Source organism: Pimephales promelas, chromosome 3 (genome assembly GCF_988280905.1).
Source record: "Pimephales promelas chromosome 3, fPimPro1.hap1.1, whole genome shotgun sequence".
In the NCBI taxonomy this organism is placed as follows: Eukaryota; Metazoa; Chordata; class Actinopteri; order Cypriniformes; family Leuciscidae; genus Pimephales; species Pimephales promelas.
Window position 1 is genome coordinate 22,909,121 of NC_142771.1, and position 24,458 is coordinate 22,933,578.

Genomic DNA, 24,458 nt, shown 5'->3' on the forward strand with positions numbered 1-24,458 from the left:
AGTTCAGAATATTTCAATTATTATTCTTTTTTTTTATTTTGGTTGAAAAAAAGAGTGCGCTAAAGCCACTTGAGAACATTATTTAAAGCTGCAGTCCGCAGTTTTTCCTCTTTGTTGCCATCTCGGTTCAAAATCTGCCATTGCAGTTATTCACGGAATTATCAACTTTACATGGGTTGTGCTTCAACAAGGCACAGCGCGGATGAATCCAGTGTTTGAGGAAAGTGTGCAGCTGTCAATCACCGCACCGGTGTGGATACTGTCATTCGGAATCATATTATTCTTTTTGGAAATATGCCCAACATAAGAATTTCCACTGGAAAATGTCATCTGAACAAGTAACATCCACTTTTGTTCTGGTTCTGAACAACTAAAGGAAAAAAATAATTGCAGTAAACTGCGCTGATTAAATCTAACAATCGTTTATCATATCACTGAAAACTGTGCAAATTATACCTTGTTCTCAAATTGTCAATATTCAACATCAGCACTGCATCATTACATTTAATGCTCTTCCGATATTTAGGCTATCCTTGTTTTCACATGGGTCCGGTTGCAGTCTCTTTTTTTTCTGTAGCCATTTTTGAACACTGGCTGGTTATGTATTCGCTCAATTTTATTTTGGATATTTTTAACCCAAAAAGCAACGGACAGCAGCTTTAATATTAGCCTATTTACAAATAACAAAAAATTTGTTTTATTTACAATGCTAATGTTAGGTAGTTGACGAATAGCTACTGAACGTGATCGTACGTGTGGCTCTGTGTATTTTAAAATATAGGCATTTCTAAATAAAACAACTTGATTTTTTAACTCGATTACATAATCCACATAACATGCAGTCCGATATAACCCAGCACTGTAACTCAGCATGCAAGCATCGATTTAAATCTAGGCTACTATATTCGTTCGAGGACGTGAGTTAATATTCGAATGTTTCGCTCCATTCAAATGAGAGTTTTAACTGCACCCTTTTCTGTCGCCACACATATCCCTTCTCTGTTGTGTAACACTCTCTCCTTCTCTCTCTCTCTCTCTCTCTCTCTCTCTCTCTCTCTCTCTCTCTCTCTCTCTCTCTCTCTCTCTCTCTCTCTCTCTCTCTCTCTCTCTCTCTCTCTCTCTCTCTCTCTCTCTCTCTCTCTCTCTCTCTCGCCACAGCACGCCTGCCTACATCCCTCTCCCAAATCTTCACTAGCACACAAGCAAAAAGGGGACCGAAGCAGACCCGTATCCTCCTTTCCCTGCACACCACGTTCCTCATTCTCAGGTTTTTTGTTGTTGTTGTTGTTGTTGTTGTTGTTTTTTTTGTATTTTTTTTTATGGCGCAAGGGCTCTGCAAGCGGGACGGTTCTGGGTGCGAGAAAGCCAGCGCGGATTTGGATAAGCGAGCATCAGTGACGGGTCTAGAATACAGCAGCAGCTGCGGCGCCTCCGCCTCCTCGGTCTCATCTAGCCGGCTCTATGACGAGTAATGGTCGGCTCGTTCTGCTGGATGCTCCCTGCTCTAACCGGATCCTCGACGGCACCATATTCAACAGCAGATTGCCATTTTCGGAAGAAACCTTCAAAGAGCTAGGAGATACATATGGAAACTGGGGATCGGAATTTTAGGAAAAAGGATATATAGTAGTGCTTTATTTTATTAGTCTAATTTGCTCATTTATGTTTCGTTCTCGGTGAATTTCCTCATTTCATCGTTGACTTGATTTGTCAAATTGATGCGAGAGCGGCGGCAGCAGATTTAGATTCGCCTGGACATTCTTTTCGTTGGTTTTGAACTGGACTATCCTGGCCATCCATCCATCTATCCTATATTTTTTCTTTCTGCTCCTGCACTTCAGTTGAGCTTATCCTGTTCTTTCTGGGTTTTTTTTCTCGATCTCTCTCTCTCTGCGTCTTTCCCTCTTGATTAGAATACACTATTTGCTTAGCCATATTATGAGAAGACAGCGTGTTGGTTAAGCAGCTACGTAGGTCAACAGTTGTTGTAACCCAGTGAATTATTTAGATTCCGATCAGAAGCAAAACCTACCATTGCTCCATCAACGCCAGTCTGAATTCCACATTCTTCCTAAATCAGTATCCTCAATTTCTAATAGGCTACATCAAATCTACGCGCCTAAAATTGTCATGATTGAAACCGAGTAGCTATTGTTTAACATTGGCTTAATTGCAGTGCCGTTTGAATGACATGTTCAGGCCATTATTACAGGCCTCGGCAATTAATTATTATCTTTGATTAGTGGCTTTGCAGCGTGAATGTGTAAGTTTAAGCTGGAGCGTAGCTGCTGCATATCTTACCTCGTTTAGAAACAAAGACCAGGACAAACGATTTAGAAGGCTGAAATTGCTCTTTGTTGGATCAGAGTGGAAAGCGTACAGCGTTCCTCTCCAAAAACAAACAAAACAAAACAAAAACAGCCAGAAAGGCTCACCTATTTCTTCCTTAATCGGTTCTCACCCAAACGCAACCATAAGGTTCCTACCGCATCCTCCCCCTTCCCCCTCCTTTCGCTCAAATATATCCCATTTTTTAAATTTGGTTTGGTCCCGTAAATTTTCAAATATTTATTTCCTATACATCAAGAGGAAAGGGGGTCCCCCTTTCATGGAATGCGGAAACATGGGTGTGTTTGACCGCGGAGTTCAGATGTTATTGACCACGGTGGGCGCATTCGCTGCCTTCAGTCTCATGACCATCGCGGTGGGCACGGACTACTGGCTGTACTCGCGCGGCGTGTGTAAGATCAAGACCAACAACGAGAACGAAACCAGCAAGAAGAACGAAGAGGTGATGACCCATTCGGGACTGTGGAGGACATGTTGCTTGGAAGGTAAGACGACTGTCATGCTTTTTTTTATCCACCCGATGACGTTTAGCGGTCCCCCATTTGCATTAGAGGGTTCATCTCAGCACGTACACACGTGTTCATGTCGGTTGTTACGGAAACGCATCTTAGGCCTACTGCTTTCATGATGGTTTAAAAACTCCACTTTCAGCACCACGGACAGCGATAGACGCGAACACTGATATCAAACTGGTGTGAAAGATATCAAACAGGGTATTGCTAGATATAGGCCTAGTCCAAACAAAATGCTGTCTCTTATGGCGAGTTGTAACTTGTAGCTGGTTTCTTGCTGGATGATCATGTTCTAAAAACCGGTTTGAAAACATTAATCTAGTGACAGCTATTAGCTGGTTTGTTGCTGTTCTAATATAGATTTGCCGCAGCTAATGTCCTGCTTGGACCAGCAAATAGACAGCTTAGGCCAACTAGAAACCACGTTCTAAGCTAATGGTTCACCACAAAAGTAAAATTAGGTCATGCTCACCCTCATGTCATTCCAAATTGCCTTTCTTTCTTCTGTGGAGCACAAATGAATATAATTTGAAGAATGTTTTATCCATACAATAAAGGTCCACAACATGACTGAATGGTGTGTGTGTGTGTGTTCAGCATAAAAAATAAAGTTATGCAGCTTTGAAATGACCACTTAAAAAAAGATTATTTTGGGATCTATACAGTTCCAAATAATCTATAAAATAATCTATGAAACTTTTCCATTCTGCAAAAGGTTTTTTGCAATGGATGTTTTTTTTTTTTTTTTAGATTTTAGATTTATTTTTAAGAGTGATGAGGGTGAATAAATGATAATAAAAAAGGGGTTAACTATGCCTTTAAGATGCATTTCCACATTGGAAGGTTATGGATATAACAGCAGATAAATGCATGTACTGGACTTCCACTATAGGTAACACCTGGGGAAAAAATGCTATTCACATGAACCATGTTCAGAAAGGCTCTCTGTATGTCAGGTCAACATTCACAGACTGTTGATTTCCTGTCATGCTTCAGTGGCTGAACTGACTGCTGACTTTGGCCAAGCAAGATCACCTTGTGAGGTCACAGAGCATAACAAATCTCCCTCATCCTCACCAGGGCTCAGTTGAGGCACAGAAGATGGCCTGGGTCTCTGAGGCACACAGCCATATGTATCCTCTGCTGCTTCTAGACCACAGGAAGACCTATGGATGAAAATCTATGAAGCATTATTTCAGAGGCTGGACACTTTGAATTGGCAAAGACATGATGAAGCCAAGTCATTTACAGTCAAATGAGTTCAATTAAGAGGCATACTGACAGGGGAGATTAGATGCTGCTGATCTTGATCATCATCATGACAGCATGTTGTTATTGCCATATGCTGACCATGACAAGTGACTTTGATCACATCTGTCAGTGTGTCCATAACATCTGCTTTTTAGGTTTGTCTGTCAATTTATCCTTAAAGGGGTCATATAATGGTACATGCACTTTTTGTTGATTGTACTGAAATGTGTGTTGGCAGTGCCTGTACACAACCATCATAATGATAAAAATCTATCCAGTGTTTTTGTTTTAATCTCCTCATATGTTTTTCCCTGCCTCAAATCGAGCCATCTGACCGTGTGACATCACACGGTCGGACACCCCTCCCACAATTGTTGATTGACAGCAGTGTTTCAACACAGACCCACCCTGAGCGAGCTGTCATCATAGTATGCTATTGTTGATACGCTGGAGCAGAATGGCGTCTAAGTGGTGTTCTGTTCTTGGGTTTAATAATAAACACAGCAGTCATTTTGATGTTCCTAAATCCGAACCACTGAAGACACAGTGACTAAGTTTTGTTTTCAAAGGAAATATTCCCCAAGATCAATGCCAATGTTTTTATATTTGCGCAAATCATTTCTCACCAGACTGCTTTATAAACGAGGGCCAGTATAAAGCAGCTGAAAAAACGAATCAGGACCAACTATTCATGTCCCTGCTACACCTCCAGAAGAAGTGAGTGTAAGTTTATTAACCTTTATATTAATCTTTGCAAATTGTGAAAAAAAATTATGACCATTAACTGTAACATCAATCTGTCATGAAATAATGTATACATCAGTAAACACATTTGTTCGTATCTCACTACTCGACCCTGCTAGTACATACAAAGATCGATCAAAGTGACATTAGGTTAACCAACCATTCAGAAACGCCCTGTTCAATACTTAGTTGTCAAACTTCTTTGCGGCCATCATCTTGTTCCTTGTTCTGACTCTGGTTCAAACTGATATGCTCGCACAGAGACTCCCGCTGCCATTCTTTTTCCAAAATATAACCTATATAACGGTTGTCAAGGCAACACTTCATGTGTGTTGTGTCAAAACGTCCCACAGAACAGAGGGTGGAGTGAGCGAGGCTCATTATCATTTAAAGACACATGCACTGAAACGGCGTGCTGAAAACATGTTATTGACCAGGTAAAATGAGTTTTCTTGCAATACTTAGGAGAATTAGTAATTGAAGTATAACACACTTTTCATTTAGACCCTAAAGAATCAAAATTAACTTGTATGAAAATGTCATTATATGACCCCTTTTAATGGTTAGTTCACTTTCTGTACCTTCATTGACAGCCAACACAACTACCACTTTCAAGGCTCAGATAGGAAGTGTTAAGGCATCATAAATGTAATGCATGTGACTCCAGTGATTTAACCTCAATTTTATGAAGCAACACGAGTGTCTTGCGCAAGAAAAAACAGCAACATAATTTACAAAATCATTATCTCCAACAAGCTTTCACAAGAGCACCACAACCCTTGTGTTGTGTTTACGCATAAGCAGACTTTGTTGTGTGAACGCGTGTTGGAGATTTTGTAATATAAAGTGGTAAATTATGTTTTTTGCTCAAACAAAGCACCCATAATTAATGACAGAATTTTCATTTTTGGCTGAACCCTTTAAGGTTTGTCTGTCAAAAAAACTGAAATACTCCAGGCTTACAACATCTGTCATTATGTTACTTTTGGTGTGCAGGAGAATCTGTTGGATCAAAAAGTGCTCTGTGAGATTAAACAAGTGGAACCTGATTTCCATGTAAAATATTTCCTAATATATTTCTTTGTAGTGCCTGTGTTTAAGTGTGTCACTGGCCCAACAAAATTCCACATGACAGTCAGTCATTTGTAATGTTAATTTCATTGCAGACCGAGGTCAAATTCTTTGTATTAGCAATGCAATGGCATACTTTTTGTTTTGGTTCAACTGAACTGTACGCTACCAGAATTGATCACTGGAGAATGAAAAAAAAAATTGCAAAAATTGTGTCAAAAAATAAATCCTACAGTTTTTCAACAGCCAGTAATTCCAAAATGAGTTGAATAAAATCACTAGGGGAAAAAAAACTTAAATAGTAGAACACTTAAATAGCTGATTATACAGTCAGCTCATTTGCAGAATTAGGTGGTCTATGATAAGCCTTAAGTAAATAGGATCTTGCTGCTTCAATGTGAAACATCATCCTTCTGTTATCAGTTCAGTCTCACACAGATCTCATGCTCAGACGCTATGAAAAAAGCAATTAGATGCAACAGTAAATAACACTTATCCCTCAACCTACATGCTGGATCCATCAACCAGGTGCTGCCTCGCAGAGCCCATCTTGCACTATCATCTCATAGACTGTGTAGGCTGGCGAGGATGTAAATCTCAGTGGTCAGTGCAGAAGATGATTTGCTGGGGAGGAATAGATTTACAGCATGCAGGTGGGCAAGAGTGTTAGTGTAATTTGTCCCTGGAGTGCTCCAAACTGATGAGAGAGAGGAAACAACCTCTACTGAACTGTCCTCAGCAATTTTAACAAAGCTTCAGATATTTAACATCTACCCTTGGTAACCATCTTTATGGTATTGTTGGTATACTTACTGTACATTACTGTCGGTAACATTTTCTTTTTAAAGTTTCTAATGCCCACCAAGGCTTTATTTGATCAAAAATACAGTAAAAAAAAAAAACGTGATTTATATATATATATATATATATATATATATATACACACATTCTAAAAAAGGCTGGGTTGTTTTAACCCAACTTTGGGTCAAATATGGACAAACCCAGCCTTTGGGTAACATTTTTTAATTACATTTTTAACCCAGCATTTGAGTTAGTCCATATTATGGACTCCATATTCGTCCATATTGGGTTAAAACAACCCATTTAATATATATATATATATAAAAAAAATTTGTTCCTGTGATGGCAAAACCTAATTTTCAGCATCATTACTCCAGTCTACAGAGTCATATAATCCTCCAGAAATTCTAATATGATAATTTGGTGTTCAAAAAAAAAAAGTTAAAATAGTTAAAAGAACTGATTTAATATTTCTTGAATGTTTTTGAACCGTAGTATGTATTTGACTTGTATCAAATTATTTTAATGCTACATAAAATGTAACTATTGTCAGTTATGGAGGTTTACATCAGTCGGAGCAATGCTTCAAAAATATTTGTAGAGGCCAATAGCTAATTAAGCAGCAGCGGCATGTATCCATTTACGTTTTATTCTTATATATATTTCAGAGTTGCTTTAAGTACGTTTGCATTAATTTCTAGCATCAGCAGATCTATTTTGTTCCCAATGAACTTACATTGGCTCCCAAAGTGTTTGAACACTTAAGCCACACTTAAAAATGATCATTAGATTCAAAACCAACAGGTGTTTATTAAAACAAATGCAGCACACTTAAAGAAAAAACATGTCTAGTGGACAAAAAAAGTATTTTAGTTGTCAAACTAAATTGGATTATGGTACATAGTGAAAAATAGTGAACTACACATGTGGTTACTCTTTGAGAAAGAAAAAAAAATAAAAGTAATTACAGAAATGGTAAAGATATTTGAAGTTAGGTCTGAAATTAAAAAAGTCCAGCATTATCTATTTGCAGATGCCACTTGGTTTGACATCTAGTTATCTAATACAATTAAATTTGTATACTTTAAACTAGACTTAAATGTACAAATACTTTTAATGGTCATTGCATATTTTTTACTTTTTTATTATTAAAATTTTAATCTTAAATCTCAAAGCAAAAATTGTCAACCCGACCAAAAAAAATAAAAAATTGCAACTCAAAAGCATAGCACAATCCAACTTGCTGTTATCGCACCTCTCAGTGAAAGATGACAGCTTGTTAAGGTCTTATTCTTGACACCCACGGAGCCATTATAGTATCACTGCAGATTAGAATGTGTCCCTACAGTGAGTGGAACCAAATATCAATCAGCATGACATTGCATCTCTATGAGTTTCAGAACATGTATGTACACATATAAACATTGTCGTAATAGAACACAAACTGCTGAACGGTGGACCGCCATTACCGTAGTGACCCAAGTGTAGTTTGCAGAACAGTTAATCTGCGTTATTAATCTTCAGTACTCTAATAATGAATGTGAGGGTACAGCACAAAGAGAGCTCAAGAAAAGCACAGCAAAGTACAGTGACAAAGGAGGCGCAGTTATATTCTTCGGATACCCAGCACTTATCATCCAAATCTCTGTGACAGCAACTTTCCCAATAGGACAGATCATTCTTCCGAACGCTTCGAGTCGCCTTGAATATTTCCCAGGCTACAGGGGACCGCTGCTAATGAATGGACATCCTGCGCACGTTTTTTATTCGCAGGCAGCCAAAGCGTATGTTTGAAGAGATAACCCGCGCCACCTCAGCGGGAGGGGGTGCAAAATACTCTTACATTTTTCTCACCTCTCTCTGGTTCATGCTCACAAATGTGCTCTTTGTAAGCAAGTGCATGTGAGGTTTCATACTCTGCGTTCATCCAGGTCATCTGAATCAGTATGGCTGCTTTGTGTTGCTATTTGTGAATCGCATCTTGGTCAAAATTCGTGGTCGCATTTTGTTTAAAAATGCCTTATTCTTATGTATATGTGATATAGACAGACAGGCCGTGGGACTTAGCCATGCTTGGCAATGGTGTAGAGACGGATTACTCTCATAAACTGATCAGATAAGGATTACCAGCCTGGCATGTATCTGCCCAGCTAATGACCCAGGTCTAAAGTGGCATTATGCAGAATTACAACACTACTGCATGCTTCAGTTTTGCTCACACAGGCCTCTTGCCCCAAAACAATCATCCCAGTTCAGCTCTAAACTACCAAAGGAAAAAAAAAATAAATAAAAAAAAAAATTCTTTGGCATGCCCACCATGGCTTTTCACTCTCTCTGAAACACTTTAAAACCATGATCCACTTATCCTATAAACACCAGTGATGTGATAAAGAAAATAGTGGAAGCCAGCATATACAATGCCAAAACATTCTGTCAGGTTCAAATATCGCTTGTGTTAACCTGACAGATTGTTTAGGCATTGTATATGAGCTATTTCATAATGCTGCTTCGTTCAACAACTTTTCTCATTGTCTTCACATGAACAATACAGTTAAGGTGGCATATTTGTAGCTGGATTGTATTGTATGGAATGACATGAGGGTAAGTAAATGATAACAGAATTTTAATTTTTAGGTGAAATCCCTTTTAAAGTTAAAATCACTGGAAGTTTACGAAGCAAAAAAAAAAGAATATATGTATCAGACATTACTGTTCAAAGTTTGGGGTCAGTAAGAATTTTATAGTTTCATTCAGCAAGGATGCATTTGATCAAAGTGACTGTAAAGACATTTAGATTGTTACGATTTTTCTATTTCTAGGATCATGTGACACTGAAAACTGCTAATATTAGGGTTCTTGAAATCCTTGAAAGTTTGTGAATTTGAAAAAAATAAATTCAAGGCCCTGGAAAGTTTTTGTATAACATATATAAATGGCCTTGAAAGTGCTTGAATTTATTTTGTGCAAAACATTTATTGTAAAAAAAAATCCATATTATTCCCTCCAGTCCTCTAATGTGTTTTTTCGCCACTTCGTGGCCTATGCATACTAGCTTTCTTCATTTACGTTAGTTACGCACATTTACGCGTTAAGTTGTGTTTCCAGCGTGAGGTACTTTGTGTTGTACGTTGCCATGACGTTCACGTGTGCACAAAACTACTACGATGGTATCCCAACGTTTGTTATTGGACACAACACAGGTGTCCCACTTTAAGTTCTTGAATTTGAGAGGATTGGACCTGGAAAGTCCTTGAAAGGTCCTTGAATTTTAAGCTAACCAAGGTGTGGGAACCCTGAATAAAATAGAGTATAAAACGCTGATGCTGTGGTTGGATGTGTGAGGGAGAACCAGGGTGGACAGTGGGTCGTTTCTTAAAACGCAAATAGGTCCAGTTAACTCCCTCAAGATCAACTCCACCCCGGAGTGGAGTCTCCTTTCCTGGGCCTCAACATGATGTCTGCTCCCTGATACTGGTGCCTAAGGAGAGCAGTTTGCCCTGAGCCCACAGGAGGGTCTAGAGTGCCAGTTTGTAAAGTGGGTGCGACCGCAGTTACTGTCCGTAATATAAAAATGATTTGAGCTGGTGTTTGCTTGTCATTATAACGTATTCACATGAACGATACGGGACAAAATGGACAATACATAGAACAGAGCAATTCATACACAGAATGCTTGCTTAAGGCACAGAAGCTGACATTGTTTGGCACAGTTGCTATTTATAGAGCTTGACGTCCCGCCACGTCATTGGACTGATTTCACACATGACCATAAATCTAAAGATTCCCATAGCCTTGCTATTCTGATGCAGAAAGGGAACCTGTGCTGTGTGAATGGAACCGGACTGGAGAACTAGTGGGCTGTCACTTCCTACAGTATAAGAGAGTTGCACCGCTCTGCATTGCACAAACACGTATCTACCAAACACGTCTACCACGTGTAGCGGTTTGAGCTGTGTGTCAACTTAGGGTAAAACGCAGCACTCATCACGGTCACCTTTTACCCAGATGTCCAATCACAGTGGAGGAGGGGCGGGACAAATACAACTCTGACCAACCGCCATATTCTGCTTGTACACCATCAACAGATGATAACAAGTAGCACAATAATGAAACAAAATTATTTAAAACAAGAGCCAGAGCAAATGCGTTACATTGTACCGACATTTTATATAAACACTGAAACAAACTGCCTGTGAAATGAGATACTAGTAACACTTCCGCGGATATTCCATATCATTGCAAGTAACTGAAAAAAAAAAAAAAACCCTGCTGTGCTGCCAAAACGCTCTCAAGCGCACACAGCCAGGCATTTTCCACAGAGCGCCTAGCATTTTCAGTTGACTAAAAACGCTTTGGTGGACACGTGGCCTAAATTCTGTTGTCAGTCTTAAAAACTAACAGTGTGAACATAGCGTTTGTTTCAAGTCTTTTGAAGCCATACAATAGTTGTTGTTTTTTTTTAGGAAGAAGTTTACATTTGCATTTATTCATTTAGAAGACAGAAAGGCACAGCTTTAACATTTTGCTATAAATATCTGCTTTTGTATTCCACAGAAGTAAATCAGTTATATAGGTTTCAAAAGACATGAGGATGAGTAAATGATTACAGAATAAAATATTTGTGGGGTTCACCGTCCATTTGACAGAAGCTATTTGTTTTGATGAATAATGTTCTTATTTAAAGCTAATGTACTGGCAAGCCAGGACTCACTTTGAACCTCTCAAATGCAGGACACATTTTTTTTTTTTTTACATCTAGACAACCTCTGCCAAAATTAGAGGACAAAATTCTCCTCTGCCACTCAGACAGAAGGGAACATAATTAGGGTCTCAGGGGCATTATTAATATTGGATTGGGAGACGGCCCGGGTGGAATACCATTTGAATCTTTCTAATTCTGATTCAGCTCTGAAAGCAGGTTGAATGTGACGGCAGTGATCAGAGTGCAACAGAACAGTCTGTTCCACATCTCATTTCTCGCCTTCTCTCATATCGCTTGCTTTCTCGTTCTGCATTTGCTTCTTTTCTTTGTACCTGAATGTTGGCAGGTGCATGTGTAGGAGTACTCATGCTATTCTGGAACTTCTGTATCCCTCCCCACTCAGTTGACCCTTTACTGGGATGCACATCTGCATTAGTAAAATCCACATTCTTTTTGCATACAAGGGACTGCTAAATGATCAGAGTCATTGTAATAAACTGTACATGATGTGGTGAAATTAGAAAGGGCCATAAACATAACTGTTTGACAGTCCTGTCACAAGTAGGAGGAGCCGAGTGATGTCATTCATTAAATCTCTTGCAGGTTGCCTATACCAGGGGAAAGATATGGATCGAATTTTGTTTTTGGTCGGGGTGCATTGTGTGATTCCTCTGCCCTTTGACCCAGGAAACATAGAGGACACCCCCAGGATCCATGTGTGGGAACAGCCTCCTCTAACATCACTGATTATAGCTGATGAATGAATGAATCAGATAAGCAGAAACTAAACTTTAGCGCCAAGCTAAAACGAGATAATAATCTTCAGAAGTAAATAATGGTACAATGGCATGAAAATAAAGGCATTTTAAGGTAAATACCTAAGGTAAATAGCCACATGCCTTTCTTGCTAACATTTAAAGTCACTGGTGACTAAGGTTTTTTAAGCTGATAAAGAACATTATTAAATGGTCCATAGGACTAGTGCATTATCTTCCAAGTCCTCTCAAGCAATATCATATAGGTAGAGTAACATTTAAGTCATATAATATCATCCAAAAGTTTAGGGTCTAATTTCTTTCTTGTGATCATCAAGGCTGCATCAAAAATATAGTTAAAACAATAATATTCTGGGATATGAACACAAATAAAAATGTTGTTATAACCATTAGTAACTATTGTGCTGCTGCTAAGTATTTAAGGTTTGATTTCTTTCATGGAATCTACCTGAATAAATCATGTAAAATCCCCTAAAATATTTATGTCTATGAAACAATGAATTTAATATTTTTCGTGAAATATGCTTTTTATTTTAATTTGACTCTTAAAATGTTGTGAATTTCGAGGGAGTGGAAATTTCCTATTTATTTAGACTTTAAGTTATATTGTATAACTAATAAAACTGTATGCTATTAGCACAGCACAGATACAAACTTGTTGCTGTATTATCATTTTAGCAAAATTATTGCTTAAAGGGACATTGTGTAGGAATTTCTCCCATCTAGCTGTGAAGATTTATTTTGCATTCAAACGAATTGTGCTCTCCAGCGCCTTGCTTTTTCAAATGCGTGTTGCATCTACGGTAGCCATTATGTACCAAAAAGCTATGTCAGGATGTCTTCTAATAGCACTTCATTTTTTTAATGAAAATTACAAGACCCTTGATTCATTTTTTACAGTGATGTGCTACACATTTTTTTAGGGTGCTTCAATGAATAGAAAGTTAAAAAGAACAGCATTTATTACAATTTAATGCATCATTGCTGGATACAATAAATTATTTATTTCAAACGGGGAAAAAAATATCTTACTGACCCCAAACTTTTAAACGGTGTAGTATATTCATTTCCTTTGTAAATGTACTTAAATATATTAAAATATGGTGCTTCAGAACATTTTATCTGGCATTTTGTTATTAAATTTCTGTCTGTTCTTCACTCAAAGCACTTCAGAAGACTTGGAATATGAATTGTATGGATTATTTCAATTACACTTTTTGGCTCCAACTGAAGCATTGATATGGATTCCTGCATGGCAGAAAAGAATTATGGGGTCATTTAGAAATTCACTTTGTGTCCTCTTGCATGTACAGCAAGTGCCAAAATCTCTGTGATACTATTATACTGGGCAAGACCAATTATATAGAATTGATCTCATTTCTAGTGTTGTAGACCATTAGGCCAATTTTGTGATGATATTTAAAGGAGATCATTCATTTATTCCCTTTACCCCGTTCTCTGACGGCCATTTTGCAGATTTAAAGTAGAGAGGGGAATTACCGCCATATATGCTGATTAACTCTATATCTGCTCCATTCATTTTAAGTCAAAGTGTTTTGCTGTTTTTCCCCCGATAGCGGCGGTGGAGTCTGCAGCCCTCTCAGGTGTGATGAATTGGTGGTGTCCTTGGCACAGTTCATTTGCAATCCATTACAGTGCATTAGCTTTGTGTCAGAGAGGAACCCAAACACCATGCATCACTAAAGTGAGGGGATGTGATCAGATACCCCATCTAACACCCACATAACATTAACTTGCAGAGCACGTTTGAATTTTAATTTGGTCTTTTATAAAGTGTGTTGAAATTAGGCCAGAACTGTTTAAAGGAAGTGTGAAATATTCAGGAGAAAAATTGGAAGAAAACTGTAGTGCTCAGATGCTGCTCATTTATAGGTCAAGAAACTTATTGGAGACCTCAATTATTCTTCATCTATCTGCTTTGTCTCAGAGTGGAAAACCCATTAGGAAATGAATGATGCATACAATCAGAGTACGTATACACACAAAATATAGTACAGAAAGAGAAAGAGAGAGTACGTACAGTAAAGAATATATATACTTTTTACTTAATTTTCAGGATCATTACTCCGGTCTTCAGTGTCACATGAACCATCAGAAATCCTTCTAAAATGCTCATTTGATCCTCAAGAAACATTTCACTGTATGTGTGTGACGAGCAGGACGAGGCTGAGCTTTACTTTCATTTAGGATTTGTTTATTTTATTATTAAAGTGTTGAATGTTCGCCGGTTCCCACCTCCTTCTTCCCATAATATCTGAACCCTGTTACAATGTGTATCTGTACAAGAAGAAATTCTTATACACACAAACCTGGATGTATGGATGGATGGATAGCACAGTGAGACATTAAATCTGACACTACAGAGGAGACATGTGAGGAGTCTTTTACTCAAGAGAGCAATTTAAGAAGCATGATAATCCATTTACTCTCCATTTTCTCTTATTGCCGTTTAATCTCATTGCTGTCATTTCAGAAATTAATGATATCTTTTTTTCCATCCTATGGGTGAGTTTCACCTTGGAGAAGATCATATCTTAGCACATGCTGCTTAGTGTTTGCTTCAGTCTTGATGTATTACAAGCCTCAAGTGTAATGTTTCATATAGGACAACACTCAGACAGCCCATTAAGATGTCCCTAAACATTACCGTGTGTAAAGTCTTGTTCATTTATTCCTGATCTATTTTCGTACCAGGGGTACTCACATTTTTAGCATATATCTTCACGGTTAGCATCGGAGAGGCTCTTGATGTGTAGAGAGGATGAACGGAGATGTTTCCACCTCTGCAGACCTGCGGTTAGCACCTAGCTGGCAAAGTGTGACAGTCACGCTCCTCAGTCCAGGCCGGAGCAAACGACCAAATCCACCCCCCCCTCTGCCGCTATGTGCTCGAGGGAAAGAGACGGACGGTGACGCATGAGAACTGTAGAAGAGAAGCAAAAATTAAAGTGTTTTCTAAAGTCACACGAAGTTGCACAGTAAAGTTATTTCACAGCAATGAGATGACAAATTGAGTTCCTTCCCACACACAAAAAAATCCCAAAAGACAACATTACCTCAATTTGTATTTTAGTTTCATAAGTATGCAAAGCAGCAGGGCTCATTAAGTACATTTTATTAGTTGGCTTTCAAAATATGTGCATTGAGCTACATGCTGCATTTCTATGTCCCTCGTGCATCTGAAACCACATGACCATATTAAAGGGATAGTTCACCCAAAGATTAAAATTCTGTTATCATTATACTCGCCCTAATGTTATTATAAAGACATAAGACCTGAGAGGTTTCGCTCCCTCCATTGAAAGTCCAGGTAACCAAAACTTAAAAGTGGCAAAAAGCTTATATATTAGGGCTGTGCAAAAGTTAATTGCGATTAATCGCATCCAAAATAAAAGTCTGTGTTTACATAATATATTTGTGTGTGCTGTATATATAAATACCTATGCATGCATGTATATATTTAAGAATTATTTGCGCTTAAATTCTGTATATATTTATAAATACATAATCTATATTATATAAATATAAATATTTTATATATGAATAACACATTTTCTTAAATATATACATGCATGTGTGTGTATTTATATATACAAAATAATTATATACAGCACACACAAATATATTATGTAAACACAGACTTTTATTTTGGATGCGATTAATCGCAATTAATTTTTGCACAGCCCTATTATATATATATTACTGATTGGCTTCATTGTCTCCTCTCCACCAGTAAGCTGAAGTGTGGTGGGTGTTCTGGCACACTATGGCAGCCAGGTGGATGCTGCACATTGGTGGTGGTTGAGGAGATTCCCCACTTCCATGTATAGCGCATTGAGTACCCAGAAAAAGCACCATATGAATGTAACAAGTTATTATTATTAATTATAAAGGCATTGTAAAAACGAATCCATAAATTGAGCGGTTTATTTCTAGTCTTGTGAAACAATATGAGAGTGTGATGCATAAAAAACAATGAGGTTTGTTCTTGAGTCACACTCCAATGTCTCCATTCATATGGATTTGTTTTATGACACTTTTTACAAAAATCTTTTAAGTTTTGAATAACTGATCTGTCAATGTGGAACAACATGTGGGTGAGTAAATTCTTTTTTGGGTGGACTCTCCTTTTAATTGCAGTTGGTTAAATTATGCGCTTGAAGTTTCTAAACTAGAAGACATGCACTGTATAGTATCAGGTTTCATACAAATATATAGTCATCTTACTCCACTTTCCTCTCCTGCTCTAAGTGGGAGATCAAGTATAACGGTCCACATTGTGTCTGTATTGATTTCAGCTCTGCTAGGGATTTTGAAGACTATTGATGGGAAGTAAACGGTGCCCTGTGTCTCATTCTGATGGTATGAGTATCTCCTCCCTCTCATTTATTAGCGTGTATGTGTGCGTGTGTCACACATTGTCTTTTTCTCAAAATTCGCACCCAATTTTAGTTGCAATTCTTGAAACTTTTGAATTATGGAGGGCCGCTTTGTACAGGTGTCTGGGTCCAAAGGGGCCAAGAAGTGCTGTGGTTGAGCAGAGCTGCTCAGATGGCTGTGTTTACATCAGGCACCAGTTCTGGCAAAGCCTCCAGTCACAGCAAATGGTGCTGTTGGCTAAACATACTGCTGTCAGGAGACTGCCACTGTCAACTTCATCTGGGAGAATTCAACAAGACTGGCTTTCTCAGGGAAGCCAGATTCTTGCAGGGCTGTGTAAATTTCAGTGTTCAGCCTAAAAAAAATTCTTTAGACTGAAGATTTTCAGGAGAGAAAATACAGCAATTTCCCCATATTAAACACACCACTATGAGGCCAGGCAGAGTGTTGCTATGCAGTTAATAAGGTGTACTGAGGGCTTTAAACATGTTGGTATGTAGGTGATCTGTGTGTGTTTATTTGTTTTGATTTGTTTGTTGGTGTGTGTGTGTGTGTGTGTGTGTGTGCAGGGTGCTAATGGGTTTTAGGTGGGGTTTTATTGCAAATTGCTATTTGAATGCTGTGAACGTCATGTATTGTGATGTTTCTTTGTGGTTGCTGACATACTTAGTGAATGCTTCCAATCATTTAAAGGAATTAAGTGCACCCAAAAAAGGTGTAAAAAAGATGTTAAAAAAAATGTACTTCTTTGGTCAAATTATTCTGATAATGGAAAAAATCCAGCAACATCCGTTAAAGAAATAAATAGGGTTAATTTTGATTTCATGTCAACCATAAATATTTTAATCAAAGCGCTCATGTAAATATTAAAATCAGGATCTTGCTGGTTTGAACAACACAAAGTCATTCTGAAAGTAGAGGCTGGGTTTATAGCAAGAAAGTATGTGCACCTGGTATTGTAACTTCTGCAAACATCAAATAATTCATGTGTAAAAAGGGTTCTGTAAGCTTCTCTTCTGAAGATAACCTCAGGAAAAGCTTGCACAGGATGTCAAAATAGACTGCTGCTATCATGTCTTTGTGCAGATGTGGCAATAGATAAGTATGCAGTTTGGGTCATGGAGGATGATGATGATGATGATGAACTTCCTGTCAGCTGTGTCATTGGTATCCTCTACTCCCACTTTCCTCTACCTGTCTTGAATCTCTGCTGGGCTTGGAATAGGCAAGTGTGTGCCTGCCTGTTTATTTTTCTTAGAGTAATACGGAACAATATGCATTTTTAATGAAGAGCAGCATGGCTTTTCTTTACACTCTCAGGACAAAGAGTCTCTAATCTTCAAAGTGCTTGTAAATATGTATGTGTATGCATGTGTAAATGCATTCACACAGTCAGGAGTGAACACAAGCTCAAATATGAGTTGTGTCATGTTGAAATACTTTCTCCTTCGATGCACAAAGTCAGCAATAAGTAAGCCATTTGTGGCAGCAGATGTGGCGACGGGACATACGTCTCCGTTCCCTCCCTGAGGGTTACCATATGTAACCGAGACGTTCCCTATCGGTCAGTCACCACAACGTAGGTCACTGAAGGTTGTACTGCACATGAATAATGGGAGACTTAGCACAAGGGAAAGACACGGACTGTCCGATAGGAGCAGCCGTTGAAAACATACACATATGGCACCAGAGGCCTGGCACCGGACGCTCCGCCATGTCTGGACCAAGGGGTTTTAGAGGACTCAACAGGTTTTACTCTGGAGTAATAAGGTTGCACAGTAGGGTGCAGCAAGCCAACAGAGCCGGGCCTCTTTGTGCTTCTACCCGTCTAGGGTGAGAACACTGTAGAAGACCGGCTCTACACGTAGGCTATAATATCTAGCGAACGTGTTAGGTGTCGCCCAGCCTGCAGCTTTAAGGATATCTGTTAGCGAGGAGCCTCGTGCCAGCTCCCAGAAGGATGCAATACCTCTCGTGGAGTGTGCATGCAACCTGAGCGGGCAGGGCACGCCTTGTGCTTGGTAAGCCAAACCGATGGCATCCACTATCCAGTGGGCCATCCTCAGTAATAGACAAAGAGCTGGTCTGAGGTCCTGACGCTTTGAGTTTTGTCCATGTACATATGCAGAGCGCGAACGGGACAGAGCAAAGCCAGGGCTGGGTCTAGCTCCTCCATGTGCTTGCAGGTTCACAACCTGTTTTTTGAAGGAGTGGTAGAAACCTCAGGCACATAGCCAGGCAGGTATGTCAGAAGATCCTTCCTCAGAGGAATGGGCCAGGGAGAAACTGTCACAAAGAGCATGAGTTCTGGGAACCAAGTCCGGGTGGGCCAATAGGGAGCCATCAGAAGGACCTGCTTCCTTATCCTCCCAAACTTTGCAAAGTGTCTGCGCAAGTAAGCTCACTGCGGAAAATGCATATTTGCGAAGGCCCCGGGGCCAGCTGTGTGCCAGTACATCCGTGCCGAGTGTCCCCTCAGTCAGGAAGTAAATCAGCTGGCAGTGGGGGGTCTCTTGGGAGGCAATCAGGTCTACCTGAGTCTCCCCGAACTCTCTCCAGATCAGCTGAACGACCTCGGGGTGGAGTCTCCATTCTCCTGGAAGCACAGCTTGTGATAGCTCGTCGGCCCCACGTTTGAGCACACCGGGGACATACATGGCTCAAAGCGATGCTCAGTTTGCTCTTTTCCCAGTTGCCCTGAAGACCAGCTGGTGTTCTGGCTGGACAGGGACAGCCCAAAGGGTAGGACTTTGTACTGATATACTCGACCCTCGAACGCAAAATGCAGAAACGGCCTGTGTTGAGGAAGAATCGAGACATGAAAGTACGCGTCCTTCAAGTCGATCGCTGCAAACCAATCTCAGGGACGGATGCATTCGAAAATGCGTTTCTGCGTGAGCATTTTCAAAGGTAGCCTGTGGAGGCTCTGATACAAAAGTCGCAGGTCCAAGATCGGTCGTAACCCACCAACTTTCTTGAGTACAATGAAGTAGGGACTGTAGTGTCCTGACCTCATATAGGCTGGAGGGACCGGCTCTATCATGTCCTTCGCCAGTAGGACTGCGATCTCCGCACTCAAGACAGGGGCATCAGTGGAACCAGACGATAGGCTTACATGTTACATGTCCCAGTTTGACTGTTAAAAGCAGACGACTGGCTTTCCAGTGGGAGGGGCGGGGCATGTGCAGACGCAGGAGGATGCCCCACGGGCGACGAGCAGACTGAGGAGCCCGCCGCGGTAGGATGTATTTGACGGCCTCTGTCTGCTTTTGTACAGCCGAGAAATGCTGGGTTTCTGAGAAATGCTGATGAATTTCTCGAACGCCAAAGACATCGGTCTTGGACACACGGGAGTTAAGTAAACGGAGCTTGTCAGTCTCCCTCATGTAGGCTAGACACAGCCAGATGGCGTTCCTGGAACACCAAGGTGGACATCACTCGACCCACTGACCATGGGGTGACCTTCGTCAAGGTCCGTTAAGGAACAAAGTTCTTGGAGAACTTGTGGATCATGACCACCCCCGGGCAGGTCCTTCAGTGCCTTGTCCTGATGGACCTGCAGCAACACCATGGTGTGCATGGCAGAGACAGCTTCCCCACAGGCCTTGTAACCATGTCGAATAGTTTCGAGTATTTACAGGCCCAGGAAGGAAGACACGCTTCTCCACGGCACGTGTGTATCACGTGTGTATCCCTGTGTATCCCTGCCCCGCCATTTGATTCCCCGTTCCCTGAAGGAAGTGCGCTCACTGCAATCCTCAGGTCTCCTATGTCACTGCCCGAAGCAACCCTCTGAGGAGGATTGGAGCGACGCAGAAGTATGGGGACTCTGCCCCTTTGCAGGAATGAGAGTTTCAACCACAGCTATAAGATGGTCATCTTCCCACAATGGATACATGACTCATCCACAAATGCTGCCTTAGCATGTTCGAGGCCCAGTGCGCTGTTCTCTCTCACTGGTGAAAACGGCTGTTGAACGCTCTCACCGCGCACCTTAACAGCTTTTTTGTTTTGCTCAGTTTAAAAATAAAAACAGAAAATAAAAAAGAGAGAGGAGAGAGACAAAGAAGACCCCCCGCGCTGCTGTGCTGTCACGCCCGCACCAAAGTGGAGAGATCCAGAAGAGGCTTCTAAAAAGATTCACTCTGTATAGTCAGCATACAAAGTGCTTGGCTCCGAAGCAAAAAGCTAGTGTGCAATTGCAACAGCTGCCATTAAATTCCCACGCTGCGACCATGGCTGCACAACTGATGCAAATGATTGCACGCCAATGTGTATTGGTTTGTTTTAGTTTCACTCAAAGTAGATTGGCCTCTCTAGCGAGATTCCTAATAGTCAGTCATGACCTATGTTGTAGTGACTGACCGATAGGGAACAACCATGGCCATTGCAAACAATGTAATACTATATATTTCTTTATGTTTATATAGTTATATTATTAATTAAAATATACACTACTGTTCAAAAGTTTGGGGTCAAACTTGTTTTTTTTTTAATTCAAATATATTTTTAATCTATCTTTGATGAATAGAAAGTTCAAAAACAGTTTATTTGTTATAGAAATCTTAAAAATAGAAAAATAGAAATTAAAAAAAATGAAGCTGTAACCGACTTGTTGCTTCAGCTGGAGTAGGAGTAGTCTACATACTATCACTTAGTCATGGTGCTCATAGTAGCTTTGTCTGGAAAGTTTAATCCTTGATCGCTTAAAAAAAAGAATCGCTTAAAAATTCTCTATGGAGAAAATAATACGTAGAACCCCAATGTTTGTTTGAGCGGTCCGACGTGTAAACATCTGGTTCGATCAACCATACCGGTTTGTTAGAAAATGTCTGGAAAGCCTGTTGGGAAACAAATGTTATTTTTAACAAATTATTTGGTGCTAGTGACGCAGATTCTAGATTCTTCTGAAATACTTTTGTCAATCTGTGCTGGGCGAAGAACAGAAAATCAGAGGCAGGAATAACAGGGATCTAGTGACCCTGACCTCTGACTGTCCACAATAGTGAGGCAGCACGATGCAATCCATCCCTGCTCAGCCCTGCAGGAGCCTAATTAAAGCAATTAATCAGATGAATTACGCCGAGATCACACACTGCTCCTTCAGGGCCCTTAGAGTGACCAGAGCTAGCGTGGATGCTAAAGCTAGTGAACTGTTGCTTGAATGACATCAGGGGTTAAAAGTAATGAGGTGCTTTGACTGAGTGACTTTTACAAATCAAATGCCAACACATCCATAGAAATGCCTTGAATGAATGGCAGCAAGGCTCTTGGAATCATCTTGGATTCATATCTTTCTCTATTTTGCTCTGATATTTGCTCATTCTCAAACAGGCCCACAGCACAACATGCTCTGAGGGTCACAGCGGCGGTGGTGGCACACATTCCCATTTAAAAACTCAGTTTGTGTGCATGTGTGTCTCTGCGTGACTTAGGCATTGTGTCTCAGTGTTTTGAGGGGACCAATGGCAGACACACTACGTCAAGCTGCTGTGTGTCACTATCAGGAAGTAATCAGATGAGAGGACTGCGTCACGAGTCACAGGCTCATAGCAACAGCAAGAAAAAGGAGGAGAAGGGAAGGGAGGGAGTGAGTGAGGAAGATAGTATGAGAATGAATTAACACCTTTTAACGGCTGCAGCCCATTAAGGCTGCAGAAAAGCAGACAGGCACGAAGAAAGAGAGGGAGAGATTGAGACACAACGTAATGAAGGAAGAAATATGCATAGTGATAGTAGTAAAGAACATTCAAATTGTTGAAATGCAACGGACATACGGAAGATGTTGGGACTTTTTGCAATGCAAATCTATACATGCAATACAACACAGAAATGGCTGAAAAATCAGTGTTCTTGGTTTTTCTAGGTCAACTTAAATTTAAAGCAAAACGGGTCAAATTTTAGGAAATTAAAATTATTATTTATTAAAAGAGAGCATTTTAAAATGTAAACGACATTAAGACATTAAAAGTAATACTTTACAATAAGGTCATTATTAATAAGTAAGCAATACATTTGTTTGAGCATTTATCTTGTTAACATTAATTACATGTTAGCAAACAGATTCAACTTTTGATTTTAATAATGCATTAGTAAATGCCATTAAAATACATTAGAAGTTAACTAATGCAAAAAAATGGAATTGTATTGCATTATCACATTAAATACATATAATGATTTTACAGAATGAGATAAGATATTAAACCATTATTATAGTTATTAAAATTAAAATTGTTAAATTATTACAAGCATTTGAATATAAAGATATTAAAAGCTTTTCCAAAAATATCTTAAAACAAGAAAAAAAACTTAGCATACATTTGATTTAAGTATAAATATATCCAAATTTAATGAGGTTTATATAGAGACTTAGGAGGTTGTGTATTTGCCAATAGGTAAAACAAGTCCTCTCTCTCTCTCTCTCTCTCTCTCTCTCTCTCTCTCTCTCTCTCTCTCTCTCTCTCTCTCTCTCTCTCTCTCTCTCTCTCTCTCTCTCTCTCTCTCTCTTTTCTTTTTTTGTGCTAAATTTGTTTGTTTATTTATTTATAGTTTTGCTTCTCACATACATTTTCCTAGTTTAAAAGGATGCTTTTCTGATTAAGAAATGTATTTTTGTAGTCTTGCTCACTTTCCTTTCACTGCAGAATAGAAGATATGCACTCAATGAATTTCCAGTTGCCAAAGGGGAAAAGGTGTGCAAAAGGGAAATGTGTGATAAAAGGAAGTAGAAAAAAAAATTAAGAGTGGAGGAGAAAAAGGGAGGAAGAGGGGAGGTGGTTTGACGCATCCAGACTGCAACCATGGCTTTTTTCTTCATTAGGGATCAGAGGGAAAAAACTGCAGCGAAGCAGTGCACTGAATCCTGGATGCATTCATCTCATGTCCTCCAATTCATTCTGAACATCCATCCACATGCATTTATCTGTCAAGACTAACGTTTCAGTCTCTGTCTTTGTCTCCTTCTTTCAGGCCCCCCTCCCTCTTTATTTGCTCATAAGTGTCGCGACCCTTTTTTTTTAAAATAAACACGAAAATGCACAATCCGAAGCTAAATGCTTGTAATTCAAGAATGCTTTGGAATATAGTTGTGAGATTAGTATTCTTTTAAAGAAGACATTTGGTAGATTTGTGTAGAAAAGTTACAGAAGTTTGAGTTTATGAAAATGTAAAAAATTAATTATTCATATTTTATATAAAATATATTTTTTCAAAACCTGGTGGACTCTAAAACTGCGAGAAAATTAAAGCCAAAACTCTGAACAAGTTGTGTTTCAAATTCTAGGATGATATCTAAAAAAATTGCTTTCAGTAAGATTACCAAACTTTTTCTCTAGGTCACAACCAGACTTCATTACTGCCCATATAAGGGTGCTTACAGTACATTTCCATGTGTGTTTTGAATGATCTGAACCATTATTTCCATTACAATTTATGAAGTAGGCATCCTATTCAGAAGTAGTAAGGGAAGTTTGGCAGAAATTTGAAATGAATTGAAATTCTAATAATCACATAAAAAGGACATGCATTTGCGTCATAGCTCGCTGACACATAATGGTAAATCTATACATTGTTTCTATTTAAAATATTTTCAGACCTTTTTTTCTAAAAAAAAAAAAAAATGAATGGATGTTATCTTTTGAACTATTGACATGACAACAAACAAGGTTTCTACCATTATTTCATGTTTTTGAAATATGAAAACTACAGATTGTAAGCTTTCAAATGATATAGTTTGTCAATATAGGTTTAGTATAGGATATTACTTTTTGAAATATGTAATGGCTATGGGTGACACAGGGGAGGGAGAGTTCAGTAAAAAAGGGAAAATTCTGTCGTCATTCACTCACCCTC

The 24,458-nt window shown here is 39.3% G+C and overlaps 1 protein-coding gene across 1 annotated transcript in view; it reads left to right on the top strand.

Moving 5' to 3' along the window:
* Positions 1-1,156: 1,156 nt before the first annotated feature.
* Positions 1,157-24,458, top strand: part of cacng2a (calcium voltage-gated channel auxiliary subunit gamma 2a) — a 79,564-nt gene continuing 56,262 nt past the window's right edge. The window contains exon 1 of the mRNA XM_039687169.2: positions 1,157-2,834. Within this exon, the coding sequence (XP_039543103.1) occupies positions 2,609-2,834 (226 nt within the window). The 5' untranslated portion in view covers positions 1,157-2,608. The remainder of the gene's footprint in view (positions 2,835-24,458) is intronic.